The following is a 15,216-nucleotide window of genomic DNA, read 5'->3' as shown; positions in this document are numbered from 1 at the left end:
AAAGAGAAAAGATGTTTGTGATTTAGGGAAGTTTATTCCTGTAAATCTACTTCTCTGTTTCTCCTCCCTTAAACCTCCAGAGATCCTGACTTTATAGGTAGTATAAAAACTAGGGTGGGAGAGAGGGAGGAAATAGTGGCCAATATCATCATTATCCAATTTAAAATAAATCAAAACCCAAATGTTTTTTAAACCCTTCCAGAAGGTTAAGCATCATAAATTGCAGAACTGAATGGATACACAGTTGCTTCTGACCCCACTTTGTTCTGGCACATTTTTCTAAAGATAAGAAACAATTTTTTGCCTTCATCCCAGGAAAAAGAAGCTCAGGAAAAGGCAACTCCTCAGATCATGAAGGATGCTGGAATGAAGAAAACTGGGCTTTTTCCCAAAGTGGGACAAGTGGGAACAAAAAACTGAAAAAGCCTAAGCCAAAGGAAGAGTTTGTTTTTGGGTAAGTTGCGGCTTAGCACTGTTCAAAGTTTTAGTTAGATCAGCCTGATAACTTAAGAGTGAGTCTCCTCACTGCAGCTAAGTGAACTGCATCCAGCATCCAAGTGATCACAATTAGATGGAATTCCTGAAAATTACAAACCCTGCTGGGCTGAGTCATGCTCTAGATACCTGTGGTTTATATACCAAAGTAATTATTTTGAGATCTTGCCTGGTCTACACTACTGTAAACAAATTTGAATGACATTATTTGCTCATTTCTATAATAAACATGCAATATTTATCCGCTCAAGAGGTGCTGAGGAGCGTTACTTGTATTTTCAGATCACTTCACAAGCAGTATTTAAAGTTCTGTGTAGGTGTTCAACTATCATAAACAGAATTAGTGTAAAAAGAATAGATCTCTTTGCCTGCTTGGAGAGATTGCTTACAGAGAAAGGGTAAACAGTGTTCTAGTATTGGCAAATAATTATGCTAAATACACTATTTTTGCATTGTAGAGAGAAGACATTTAAACTGTTCATGTACAGCGTGAAGAAATTAAATGTATCAGAAGAATAATTAATGATTACAAATGGATTAAAATTTGGCAAGGCTACACTAAATTACTTTGCTAGTATATGAATAAAAATTTTTGTCAAAGTTACAGATTTATTTAACTGCAGGCATAGTTGTTAAATCTGCTCAGCCATTTATACTTACTTGCAAATTCTTGAAGACTTCCCATTATCTGAATTCAGAGGGTGAAAATGAATTAAGGAGGAGTAGATTTTCCACTCTTCCTGCTTAAAATTGTAATGTTTCTTTTGTGCAGGCTTGCGGTAGCTTTTTTTAGTAAACTAGTCTATGTGAAATTTGCCAATCTTAGAATCATCATTTAGGCTGGAAAAGATTTTCAAGGTCATCAAGTCCAACTGTAAATAAACATAGTGCTATCAAATTCACCACTAAACCCTAAGCGTCCCTAAGTGCCATGTCTACACATCTTCTAAATACCTTTAGGGATGGTGACTCCACCACTCCCCTGGGCAGCCTGTTCCAGTGCTTGGTAACACTTTTGGAGAAAAAGTTTTTCCTAGTATCCAATCTAAACCTTTCCTGGTACAACTTGAGGCCATTTTCTCTTGCTTGACTCAGTCATGTCATTAATGAGTATTATTTAATGAACTCAGTACAGGCAGAATCAACAATTTGTGGAGCATAAGTGCTGGTGAAAGTATCCATCCATTATGCCTGTTCATTGCACTACCTGCTCTTCTGGCTACTTGAAGAGCTGGTTTTATCCCTGCCTGCTTCTCAACTCCTTCTGCTCCCTTCAGCATCTGCATCCCTTTCAGCTTCATTTTGTGTGTGTGTAGGAGGAGGGGTCCTCTCCCCTTTGGAACTATGTTTTTTTCCCTGTGTCCTCCTACCTTCTTCATCAGAAGTTGCCCACACTTACCCATGGTCCACTCACTGGCCAAGCAGTGCTCTGCCTGTATCAATCTCCTGGCAGGGCTAGGGTATACAGCATGAAGACCTCAGCTCAGCTCATGTGTCTAACCAGGATGGTGAGATGTTGAAAATTCATGACAGTGTGAATGGTTTTTTTTTTTTTAGATAATTAATTGCTGACATAGTGATAGCAGCACTCCACTGCCTCCATGTCACCAAGCTATAAATTACTAACCAGGATGGCAGCTCGTCTGCTTTCAGGGTTGGGCCTTCCTAATTAGAGCTGCAGCCTCTTATATGCCCTTGAGGCAGGAGATGAGGCAAGTGGCAGAGAGGAGCGGGGGCAGAGGATGGAATTGCATGATAGCTGTCAGAGCAGAAAATCAGCTTGTTTTGTGGTTGTCAGGGAACATCTGCATGGAAGAGAAAGGTAGCAGTACCGAGCACCACTAATGTCAGGTATCTTTGTGATTTAAAAACAAAAAGGAACATGCTTGTGCACACGCACAAAAAAAACCCCAAACCATACAGACAACATCCCCCCCACATCCCATGCACACCGTCTGCCAAGAGCCAAGGCTGTATTTTAAGATGGAAGATTGCCTACCAAAAGAAGTAGTGATTACAGAGATAAAATGAAGTTATCATTCTGTGTACCAAAGTTTTCAGAATGCAATTTATTTGAAGTGCTTCTTCAGATAAGTAGAGAGCAGAGAGAAATGCTGTGTTGCTTGTGATACTTCCAAGTTCACGGTGTGTAAGGACCATCCCTCCAACAGTCATGCCAGCTTTTGTCAAGTTCATGTTTTCCGCAGCAAACAGAATTAAAGATGCGTAGAAAATGTCATTGTTCCCCTGTCATTGATGGTGCTATTTATAATCTGCCTAGCTGTGTGCACTGCGTATTATTAAAACACAGTTCCTTCCTTTGCTCCTGTCTGGCCACAAAAAAATTGCTGGAACAGCATAGTCGTTACAGCCAGAAGTGCCATGCCATACCATCCTATTTGAGTGGTTTGTTTTCGTCTGACTATTAGGAACAACAGTGCCATGCCTAGGGATTTCTCGAGTTGTTAGGTGAACTAGTTACAATCTTCAGATTGGGCTGAAGTATGAGAGATACTGGGTTTCATGAAAGCGTGAGCTAGTTGCATTTTTCATCTTACAACAAATAAAATATGAGGGGAGGAAATATAATCCCCCAGAACAAATATAAAGCAAATTGCCACCCCAAAACCTCAGGTTTTAGAATATCCCCAGAAGATTAAATAGTTTGACATTTTTCTTCTGATTTGAATTATTTTCATTCTAGCATAAGGACTTTTATGTGAAGTTATTTCATTGAGACTTTTGTTTATTGGTTTTATGGTCTTTTGTCTGTGCAGTGAGGGAAACAAAAAAATCTCCTGTATGAATCTGTGCAGCAAACAAAGCTGAATAACAGAATAACATTTTTTTCTCTCATTTTAATGTGTGCAATTAACGTGTAGTCAGTTTGTACTGAGTTAAAATGCAGAAGCTGAAGTGTACATTCTCATCCCAAAGTTGGATTTACATATACTAGTTTGATATTTACATTGTGATGCACTTACCTTTTTCACCTCCCTCTATGTAAATAGGTATGTACATACACACACATGCTCCTAAACAATGATTTTTTTTTTTTCTCCAGAAACAGTTACATTTAATTTGTTTGGTTTTGTTTCCCCTTTAGCTTAGCAAAGTTGGAAGAAGAATTTGAAAAGAAATTCAACAGCCTTCCTCAATACAGTCCTATTACCTTTGACAGGAAAAATTCAGCTGTTCCAAGGAAAAAGAGAAAGGTTGGAACCGGCTCATCCGAACAACCAAAATCCAACAAAGGTAAATAACCACATGCAGTACATTACTAAGCAACAACTATGTTACAACAAGCTCAGGAACGTATAGGTTCTTTCTTCACTGTTACATGTTAAAAGTGTCAAGTCCAAGGAAACGTTCTTCTAGCAAGTTAGTTGGTTCTCACCTGGGTTAATTTTCAGGCTATACTCTTGACTCCTGATTTTCAGGCTGAGCGAAACTTATTAAGAGTTTACATATTTATTCATATATACATTTACAAATGTAATCCTCATACCAAGCAAATTTACCAAAACTATGAATATTTGTGAGGTAAGTGAACTTGCCAAGTATTCCCAGGAGAATACGGTGAAAAAAAATGGCAGATCATCAAAAGGTTACATTTTGACATTTTTCAAACCATAGGTTTTGGCCAGTTTGCATTTCACTGTAATTTTTAGACTCTATAAATTACAATGTAAGATACCAGAGATGTCTGAATGCAACATTCCATTTTTTTTTCATCAGGATTTTAACTCTTTATCATAAGTTTGGAAAAGAAATGTCCTGACGTGATTAAAAAAAAAAACGGTTAGAGGACAGGAAAACCAGTTCCACACCCAGCTTTGTTGCTGAGGCTCTTGGAGGGAGAAACTCATGACACATTTGGCAGTTTTATATATAGACCACCTGTGACACATAGGTGGTAGAGAAGTGAGAGTATGGTAGGGAAAACTACTTTTAGACTGTGGCAGAAATACTGAAGCATACGTGTGGTACAGAAGCATCATAAAATGAAGGAGTGATGTACCAGTAATTCCACAAGACAAAAGGATGCTCAAAAAAATCCTCATTGTGCACAGTTCACAACGTGAAGCTGATTACTGTGGTAGTTCCACTGATTGACAGGTTTTCAGATCTAATACGGCTGTTTTAGCCAGGTGACCCTGGATTAGATCTATGCCTTTTGAGTGCTTCACAAATAATCACATTACGTTATGCAGGATTGAGCGGCTGTTCTTTTCTAGTGCATGCCAATTTTGGTATTGATTTTTGTATTTATATAATTAGATATGGAACAGTCACTTTTGCAAAATTAGACTTGTGCTAATACCAAGTGAGTTCTGTCTTCAGATGCCTTTAATTTTTTTATGGTATGCACGTGACAGGATTTCTTCAGTGAGAATGAATGAATTGCTTTCCAGTGTGATAATACAGGGATTAATTAAACAACATCTATTGGGAACAAGATCTCATCTACTGTGATCTGACAGGAGAAGTTGTAATAGCAGCTCCTTGGATTTCTCTCTACAATATTTACCTGTTCAGGTGTCTATATGTCTAAAACTTTTTCTGGCCCTACATTGTTTGGGAATGGCATGCTAAAATGCTACCTCAAGTCACGCAGCTCAGAATTGCATTCTGCTTTTGGCTAGGTTCATGCGAGAGCTTATTTTATATGCTTGGTTGCATGACTTAAAAAAAACCTTGGAATGTGTTCGACCGTGTCTCAAGGGAAGGTCAGAAACATGACTGTCGGCAGGTTACAAGCCTGGTGTAAGCAGTTTTGGCACAGCCCTACGGAGGAGGCCATGGAGCATTTGCCTCTAGCTGACAATAAGGGCTCTTTAAACTTAGCCAGCTGACTTTGCGCTGAAGCAGATGGTAAACAGTCACATGAACTTTTCCACCAACTGAGCTGTGAGGTTGAAACAAGCAGCCCCAGGGCAGGAATATCTGGTAGTGATACTGCTGTTTCTGTAGTGAACGTCTAACCGCAGCCCTGAACTAAATCCAGTTGGAGCAAGTGATATCTGCTCCTCGTTTCAACAAACATTGAGTTCACTCAAGTTAGCTGGACAAGCTGTCAGCTTGTGTCAGTTGTTCCAGCTCCCTGGACAGTGAAGTTCAGCTCTCAAGAGGTAGCTGAAAAACTTTACAAAGACCCATTTTTCTTTTGGAGAAGAAAGATTGCTATAAAGTAAATATTCCGTGGCAATGGGTCGATTTGAATTTGTTTTATTTGTTAGGATACATAAAATTAGGATGCAAGTTATGGATTTGAAAAGACCTGAACCAACCTGCATACAAGCAAGCTTACTAGGGAAAACTGTTCCAGCTGAGCAAAACATTAATTAAGCTTAATCCTCGGTTTAACTTGTGATGTACTGACAGGCCAGTCAGCCTCATCATGCTGTTGGCTTGCCTGTGAACTGCGATGAGTCCAAAAACAGTTAGCGAATACTCTCCTGTAGAGGTGTTTAGTACGTAGGCCTGTATGCTTGACTCCTACAGGTATTGCAAGAAATGAAAATGCCACATTGTGCAAAATGATAGAGCTTGGCTTGGAATGGTCCCGGGTTTTTTGATTTATTGTGTTTTTTTACATTATCAGAGTTAAACAAATGTAGCATCGTATTATTGCAGTATGATGAGCATGAACCATGTCTTATGGGTGGTGGGATGTTGGAGACCTTAACTTTTTTTTGCTGTGCTCTGCATTACTGTATTGTGTGGAGTTGCTGCTGCTTTGCTCTTCCTTGGGGTTGTCTCTGCCTGTAAGGTAGCTAGAAGAGAGATCCAGCACAAGTAGTGTCTACTAGTGGTTGGAGCCTCTGAATGCTTCCAAACAATAGAAAATAATCACTAGGGGTAAGTTTAGTAAAAGCTCTGTAAAATCCTTGCCTGCTGAATGAGCATCTGCAGGATTACAAACTTCCCAGACATTCTCAGATAAGGACTTAATTTTTGCAGTCTATAGATCAGTGCCTACTAAATCACATTTAAAATTTGGAAAATAGCTTGGAGTGCTGCACGCTAAAACTTCGCAAGAATGTTAGGTGAGGAAAAATGGAGAAATGTTTTCATTCATTGATTTGTGGCGTGTTTTCTTGCTGCCCCCCCTTCCTCCCCAAATAGGGCTGTATGCCTTAATATCTTTTATTTTGGAATAAATGGTGCCAGGTTGATTTTTCTGTCAAATGTCATTAGCCTAAACCTACAAGAGGCCTGATCTGATACCTAACACAGACAGGATTGTCAGGATGCTTTCCTACTCCTAAGTGAAAAATGACTGTGGGTCAGTGCCTAGTGACTCCTTCCATTGTGCTTTTCATGTCTAGTCCTCACTTCGGCCAGTTCTTTTAATACAAAAACACCTGAAGAACCCTGTAATGTCAAAGCTGTTTCAGATCTACATGTATAAGGGAAAGTTGGAGATTCCTTAAATGAGAGCAATTTTTAACCCCCAGCTTTCTAAATTGCCCAAATTAATGGGGGTCTTTCTTCAGTGGGAGCGGGATTGAACAAGCCATAACACTTTGGCAAAGTCTGCCTTAAGCATTTTCAACTGGGAGTGTGCATATACACAACAGTAATGTCACAAAATGGCTGAAAAATAACAGCTGTACTGAATCTGTGCAGATCGCCTGCCCCGACATTTGCTGGAGCTGTGACTGGTGGTTTGGTTTTTTTTATTCTTTCCAGTGGAGTACATGCCAAAACATCCCACCACGCAGAAGTCAGCAGTCTGCAGTTGAGTCACTAATCTGCTTGCATGCAAAAATGAGCAACAGGCGTAGTCATTATTTCTGCCTTCTCCTGTGCTCATTTACAAGCACTTCACTAAAGCTTTCAAATCTGGGAAGGTGTGCATTCATTTGGTAAAGGGATTGTCTACTTTTTGTTTTTTTCCTGTGGCCACTGAATCTGTGCAGATCCCCTGCCCTGCCATTTGCTGGAGCTGTGACTGGTGTTTGGTTTTTTTTATTCTTTCCAGTGGAGTACATGCCAAAACATCCCACCACGCAGAAGTCAGCAGTCTGCAGTTGAGTCACTAATCTGCTTGCATGCAAAAATGAGCAACAGGCGTAGTCATTATTTCTGCCTTCTCCTGTGCTCATTTACAAGCACTTCACTAAAGCTTTCAAATCTGGGAAGGTGTGCATTCATTTGGTAAAGGGATTGTCTACTTTTTGTTTTTTTCCTGTGGCCTCTAGGACTAGAAGTAAAGCATCAGCTTAAAACGGATGCTTCTTTGTGGTATTCTTCTTGGTCTGAGTTCGGGCAGTTTTTTTGCCTAGTTCAAAGCATTCAGATGCCTGGAGATAGCATGCCATAACATTCCAAAGATCATGACCTAAAAATACAGCATCTTCCTCCTGAGAGATGCAGAAATGCACAGACAAATCTGTTTGTCCGCATTTTCTTATGATAATGTTAAGTGTTCTCTGTTTGATCGGACCCTTTAAAATAGGGAACTTCATGAGAGCAGAGGGAGCATATGCCCAGAAATGAAGTTTTGGTTCATTATGTTATGGTGGCTTCATTTTCTTGCCTGCCGCTTCCTTGAGCAGCTGCTGTTGGCCCTAGCGAGTAGTCCCAGGAGGAAATCCCTACCGCCCTCAGTGAGGACAATGGACAAGCCAGCAATTAGCAGGTGGTTAAATCCTGTGACAACTGCTGAAGTGCTAAGGGAAGGAAGAGCCATGTACAGTATTTCCAGTAGAGGATGCTGAGCAGAAGAAAAGGATTTACATCACTTACAGATGGCTGTATAACAGTAGCAAGTAAACTATCATTAAAGGGGTTTTTTTAACTTTCTAGAGGAAATCACATCCAGGGTCCATGGCTTAACAGCAAGCCTTTTAGGTTAGTTAGTTTTTTCGGGCATGAATTTTTCTGTGGATTGAATGTTGACAAGTGGTTTTGTTAGACTTGCAGAGTCCTTGCCTGCTGTCCCTGTGAAACAGGTGCAGCCCAGCCAGTCATCCTGTTAAACTCCTGCACGCAGGAGTGTGCCTAAAATGTGCCCCTGGGACACATCCTAGTGAGAGCCTGAAAAGGGATATTAACTCTATCCCACCCAAAACCAGTATATGATCTCAGGAATTGCTCTTTGTTCAGCCTTTCCTACATGCAGATGTCCCCTCCAGCCAAGACTATATTTTGCCTTCTCCATGTTGTTTTAGTTCAGTTAATTTCTGTTAAAAGAAAAGCTCTGGTTTTTGTATCTGAATATGATGTGCCAAGATCCCATTATTTGGCAGTTCATTGGCTCAGGCCTGTAACTAAAGGCAGGATGGGATATGGCCATTTTTTAAGAACCCCCAGATAGTTCATTCAGTAATTAATAGGCAATTTGTGTGTGTAAATGTGAGGGTGATTGTCTTTTGGCTTTTCACAGAGGTCAGCAAGCATATCCTCTAGTTGACTCCAAGTAGTTCAGTGAGGGAGTGTGTATGAAGTTTCTCATGGAGTCAGAAGTGACATTCTCAGGTCCAAGTGTGCTGTGTTGACCTATTTAGCTGTTAGCCCATCTTCTTCTTCACTGCATTCATGGCCAAAGGGTATTCAGGTGTTAGTGGGCATCTCTCACAGGAATAACAGCTAAAAGGGAAGGAAATTAGAATTTTCCATATGAAAAGGCAGCTTCTCTTTTGACCTCTCTGAAGTCAATGTCCTTGGATTTTCCATCTGGGAACAAAGTTTTGCATGGAAGTGGTATGTGCCTTGGAGTACCCTTTGTGTAGCAGATAACAAGCTTATGACAAAGATGCCTTGGATGGTAGAAAAGAGCTGAAAGACAGGTTTCCTTCTTCCTGCAATGTATGCCATGTTTTTGTGAGTTTGTATCTCAGTTACTCTGCTTAGAGCTCCTGGCACTGGCTGGCAGTCTGTGGTACTGATCTAAATGGTCTACAGGGTGCAGGTTGAGCTGTAGGAATGGAGACTACTGTGATACTACGTAACCTGTTGGTTATTCCAAGCACTTGCAAAAATCACAATTTGCTAATTTAAAAAGAAAAAGTTAAAATGTTGTAAGACTCATCTAGTGACATACCTCTGCCTCTGTCTTCTTACAGAGCTGCTGTGGGAAGATTTGTCTCGGTTGATGTAAATGCCTGAGCTTTTTCATTCCTTGTTTGCATTTTTATTGGACTGCTTATTCAACTCTCTGATACTCAGGAAACTATTGTAAAATTTGCAGAACAGCACTTGAATCAGTTTCAGTGTGTATGGCCTCTTCTGTTGAACTTTCTGGTATTTTCTATACAAGTTCTAGTGAAGCTATTCAGATGCAAGCTGATGCTGCCTAAGATGGTGTCTTGCTTGGACTTTTTTGTTCTTTGTTGTTTGACTTCTCGATTTTGTGGAGATTATTAATCTTCTCCCAAAGCTTTTATTTCTTCAGTAGTAAAAAACAGCAGCAGTGAGCCACAAAGTCAATGTGTACAGAATCTTAGGATTTCTATGCCTGTTTCTGCCATTTTAGCTTTCTTTCCATAATTTTCGATATTATTCAAACAGTGTTTAAGGCTAGGTCCTTGTTCCCGGTGCTACAACATTTTCTCCTCGTTTCCATTGCTTACTCTCTATATGCAGGGCAAATTGCAGATGCATGCTGTAGACGTCTTGTCACCTGCAGTCGTGTCATTACTCTTTGGGCTGTTTGTTCTGAGCTAGCCTGCAGACTTTCTTGTCTGCTGTACATTTCGAAATTAGATTTTAAAGTGCAGTTTCTGAAAAATAACTCCATAAAAATGGCTCTGCAGCGTAGGAGTTATGCATCTGTTACGTCTTCAGTCTTGTTATGTCTATGTTGCTGTTGTATCCCTGTTTACTCTGTTAGTGAGGCAAAGTATAGCTTCCTGATGACCTCTGCTAGTGGCATGCTTTTGTGGTCTGATGTCACATAAGATATCCTCTGACTACTAGTTGTAAAGACTCTGTTACAAAGTAGGAATGACATCATGAGCTAGAGATAACCTCACCCTTCCTCTCCTAAGAGCTTGTACTCCTGCACGTAGTATAAACTCATTTCTGGTCACCAAAAAGGCAAAGGTGACTCTTGCATCCTGTGGTGGGTTGGCCCTGCCTGGTAGGTAAGTCCCGTCCCCATCACGCTCTGCCAGTGAGATGGGGGAAAGAGAATTGGAAGGACAAAAGCAAGTAAAAAAACCCTTATGGGTCAAGATAAAACCAGTTTCATAAGTGAATGGGGTGAGGGAGGGGAAATGAGCCAGCACTCACCACCAACAAACTGATTCCCAGCCAGTCCCTGAGCAGTGACTACTTTGGGAAAAAAACTCTCCTACCAGTTTTATTGCTGAGCATGATGTTAATGTGGTATGGAATACCTCTTGGTCAGTGTTGGTCAGCTGTCCCAACTACATCCCCTCCCAACCTCTTGGCCTACTGGTCAGGGGGATCTTGATGCTCTGTAAACACTGTTCAGCAGTAACTAAAACATTGGTGTGTTACCAACACTGTTCTCGTCACTGGTCTAAAACACAGCACCATCCAGGTTACTGCGAAGAAAGCCTACTCCATTCCAGCCAAACCCAGTATGCTTGCAAAAGCAAGCATATCTTTAAACAAGCAAGCAAACCCCTTGTTTTAGTATGGCTAAGCTTTCCAAAAGTCATCTCTCATCTCCAGGATGGTTTGTATGCACTTGGTCACTGGGAGCTGATGGGTTGAAGTACAGCCTGCTGAAAGCCTACAGAGTCCATACTGGCAGAAGGTCAGGTTTTGTGCTTCCTCATGAAATGGCATCCTGTATTAGTGGAAGGGGAGGTTGTATAGTGCATACTGTGACTGTTGTACTCTTTTTAAAACTGCTTATTAAAAGTATGTATTATTAATGTTGTCTGTAGGTTCATTCCAGTCTCAGAAAAAGAACTTATTCCACAAAATTGTCAGCAAATGTAAGCACAGAAAGGAGAAGCTTAATGGTCCGGACACAGGTACTGGTGCATTACTTAGTTAAGGTTTTGGGCCACCTTCTCTCTCAATTCAGTCTTGGGGAAATGCTTCTAGACAGAGGCAACTCAGCTCTCTAGTCTTTGATTGCTTTGATCCCTTATTTCCCTGTCTGCTTTGATTCCATTAGTTCCTGGCTCCAGTTGGTACTATCTTATTTCAGAATGATGCTGTTTTGTTCTTAATTGGCACGTCCCTTAATTGCAGTTTCTCTGCTCCAGACACCATGCAGCAGAGCCGACAAAGCAAGGGCAGTTCTGCAGTTGACCCTGAACATTTTTATCTTCAACAGCTCAAAGCTCTTTAGTTCTTTGGTTGCTCTTATCTCAGTCCCTTCTATATCAGAGACCGTATGATTTATCCTTTTGCCAGAGCATTTATCCATGTCCCTACCTCCTCTCCCTGTGATTTCCCACTGTGTAGAACTTTGCAGACTGCAGCTGGTCAGGATGTAAGAGCTTGTTTCTGCACCGGATCTCGGAAATACTAACCTAAACCAACCCTCCCTCTGGAGAAATCTTAACCAGCTGTTTGCCTCAGAGTGAAGATAGCTTCAGCAGAATTTTGAAGTTATGTCCTCTGCCCACTGTCCCACTGGTAGCTCTCCACAGTCTTTTTCTTATTACAGTGTTGTTGTCCTGCATACCTACATACAACTCTGAGGGGTATATTCAGGTGTACAGTATGTACAGGATTACAGCTTACCCTGCTTCCCCGGGCCCTTTTTTTATTATTTTTTTCTTTTGTAGTCATAATGCCCATGCTGTCCAAATCATGCCCAGGCTGTTGCTCAGCAGAGTTTTCTCCCACAGCATCCCTGCAGTGTAGAAGAGCCTCCCTGGTTCTGTTTACTGAAGTGGCTCCATGAGTTTCTTCCATTTTTTTTTTTCCCCATCCATATCCATCTCTAAGATAATAAAATTACTATTCCCAGTAATCTCCAGTTCCCCCAGCTACCTTTATGCTTCATGTCTTTCCCTTAAGCTTGTTCACATAATTTCCTCTCCTTTCCTGATGCTGTGTTTTTCTGTCTGCTGTGGCACACATCCATTGTTTTCCCACATAGACTCTGCCAGCTCTGCTGCATTCAGTGGTGCAAATATTTTGAAATTATGTGCTCTTTTTCACTGTATTTGTAAACAAACATGTTGTGGGAGTTGCTTATGAGAAGGAGCTATCTTGTTTCCATGCCGGTGTGAAAAGGGCATCATACGTTGACATAGTTTTTATTCGGTGCCACTCAAATTTTTCTTCCTGAGTTATTAATAGACCGTATAGACAAAATAGTAAGAAAAATGGGTGTTTAAATTCTCCCATGGGAAAAGAAACAAAGTGTTTAATAAATGATATTTTAAAAATGTGAAATCTTAAAATCTGCAGATACAAAATATGGCTAAACAAAATGACAAAACCTCCATTTGATTAAAAGAAACCAGCCTGTTTTGATATAAAGTGTGCACTACGATCAAAGATTCAAGCATGACAAGTGTGGAGTACCGTGGCCTTCTTCCGGCACAGCACAGAGGCACGTCCTTGAAAATTAAGCATGTGAATGTCATCCTGTCTAAACATTAAAGATGTGTCTGTGCATTTGTTGGAGTAGGGCCAGTTTGCTAAGTTCTTCCCAAGATTGAAGCAAAGAGATCATCAAAGGAAAGGCACTGGATATATATATTGGTGGGGAACTGCATTTTCTTTGAGTTAGAAAGGGAAAGAAATCTGGGGCCTTGCCACCTCTGAAGTGTACCATGTAATGACGCCGAAAGTGAAGTGTTGATCAGCAGAGTGCAGTGGGGGTTCAGCCTTGGCAGGTGGCATACAGCCTCACCATCATGTGCTGCCTATGTAACTTCAGCCTTTCATGAGTTCCTAGGCAGTGCGGCCATGAACTCTGACTCCACTGTCCCATACTCTGCAGCAGTCAAACTGTGAATCCCATCATCTTCATTGTAATTCAAATATACAAGGATTTACACTTAAATGAAATTTTCATCTCCTTTTTGTGGTTAGTCTGTACTTGTGGTGAGTCACAAGTCTATAATGTGCGGTTTTGGTTTTTATGGTGTTAATTTTGCTGGAGGAAAAAGCTTGGATATTCTTACAGCTGGAGAGGAGACACTTGGAACAGTTGCTGTCAGCAGAGGTCATGCTGGATTTTTTTCCTCTTAAAGTGCTTGTGCCCACATGTATCTGTGTTTTGAATGAAAAGAAGTAAGTGCAGTGAAGGCGAATTTTAATGGGATTGGGTCATTTTGTCTGGGTCTGTCTCTATTTTGAGTATCTGAGTGAATTTTACTTCATGTGACCACTCTGTACAGAAGCATTACCAGTGTAAATCACCATACTATGAAGTTGCAGGTGTTCATAGAGACAGATGCAGCCCAGTAAAATACCAGTGGACATGCTGCAACCTGTGCTTCTCCTAGCAGAGAGCACACAGTAATGCAACTAGTATGTTGAGAGAGATGTCACTTCCTTAGGAAGGCTGACAGAAGCACAGCTGGACCCATCCCTGTTTGGGGAGGTTGAACACGGCTCAGCTGAGAGATTTATTTTCTTCCACACTGTAAAGGCTTTCTGGTGGGAAGCAGAACTTTATATAGCGAGGGCTAGGTCACAACCATTGACTCCTTGCATGTACGTCTAGTGAGCTGTGCTGAGGGCTCTTGCATGGTTTGCGTAACAACCAGATGCTATACTGGGCTTTGCACCAGAAGGGGAGGAGAAATGTGTATACACTAGTCTCAACACTAGCTGATGTGTGAAGGACCCCCAAATCCTGTGGCTGGTAGACCTCACTGCCTGCTACTGCTCCTCCATCAGCTCTCCCACACACACATCAGTCTGTACAGCCTTAGCATATACATTTGAGAAACACAGAAAGCACAGAAAATTAGCAGAATTACTCTTCTTTTTTTTTTTTTTTCCCCTGCTGAGAAAGCCCTGTTGTGTGAAACCTGCAGCCCAGAGGAAGCCAGCACCTCTGTGCTACTGTGCTTTTGGCATCCATCCAGGCTGGAAGAGGGCTAGGTGAGCATAGGCTCATGGAGCAGAGCTCATCCACGTAGCTGTTCCATACACCTGGCTTGACTGTCTGCTGCTTTGTCAGCTGGTGTGTCTCTGCTTATTAGTTTTTGCTGCAGTTTTGCAGCCTTTGCTGCAGTTCTGTGTCCTGTCTGACTCCACGAGCCATGTTGCAGCAGCATGCCATTGTCAAAAGACCTGGAATTTCCACCAGGGTATAGGTTAGTGTACTTGGTGTCACTTCCTTGCTGAAGTGCTTCCCCAGGCACTGGTGGCTTGAAGCTTTGTGCTCCCTTGCTAGGCTTCCCCTTTTTAACTTCATGAAGACCATTAAAGCATTGCAGCCCACCTTTCCTTCTTCATAGCAGTGTGCTTAGACCCACAGTGTTCATTCTCCACTACATGAGGTTAAACCTCTGCAGCTCGCTCTCGTAATAGATAGGCATCACTGAAGAAATTATTTTAAATCTGTGTGTTGCTGGGATTAAGTCTGAAAAGCTTGTCCTCTTCTGTGATGTGCTGAGTCAGTCCAAGTGACTTCATTTTTCTTGTTCACAAAGATGGGGGGAAGTACAACTACATGTACCGTACGTGCCTGCAGAATAGGGTAAATTATCCGTGCTAACTTCTAACAAATCTAGCTCAGGTCCTAAAGGTATCTTTAAAATGGGAAGAAAGACTGAAAGAAACTGGGGGGAAGAGGCGGCTAACTGTAGGCACAGT

The 15,216-nt window shown here is 41.3% G+C and overlaps 1 protein-coding gene across 1 annotated transcript in view; it reads left to right on the top strand.

Moving 5' to 3' along the window:
- Window positions 1-15,216, top strand: part of BBX (bobby sox homolog (Drosophila)) — a 59,958-nt gene that overhangs the window by 35,297 nt on the left and 9,445 nt on the right. The window contains 3 exon segments of the mRNA XM_010131867.1: window positions 316-454; window positions 3,602-3,750; window positions 10,543-10,557. Coding sequence (XP_010130169.1) covers window positions 316-454; window positions 3,602-3,750; window positions 10,543-10,557 — 303 coding nt within the window.

The sequence above is a fragment of the Buceros rhinoceros genome, unplaced genomic scaffold (assembly GCF_000710305.1).
Source record: "Buceros rhinoceros silvestris isolate BGI_N320 unplaced genomic scaffold, ASM71030v1 scaffold3242, whole genome shotgun sequence".
Lineage (NCBI taxonomy): Eukaryota > Metazoa > Chordata > Aves > Bucerotiformes > Bucerotidae > Buceros > Buceros rhinoceros.
This window is presented reverse-complemented; position numbering and strand designations above follow the sequence as displayed.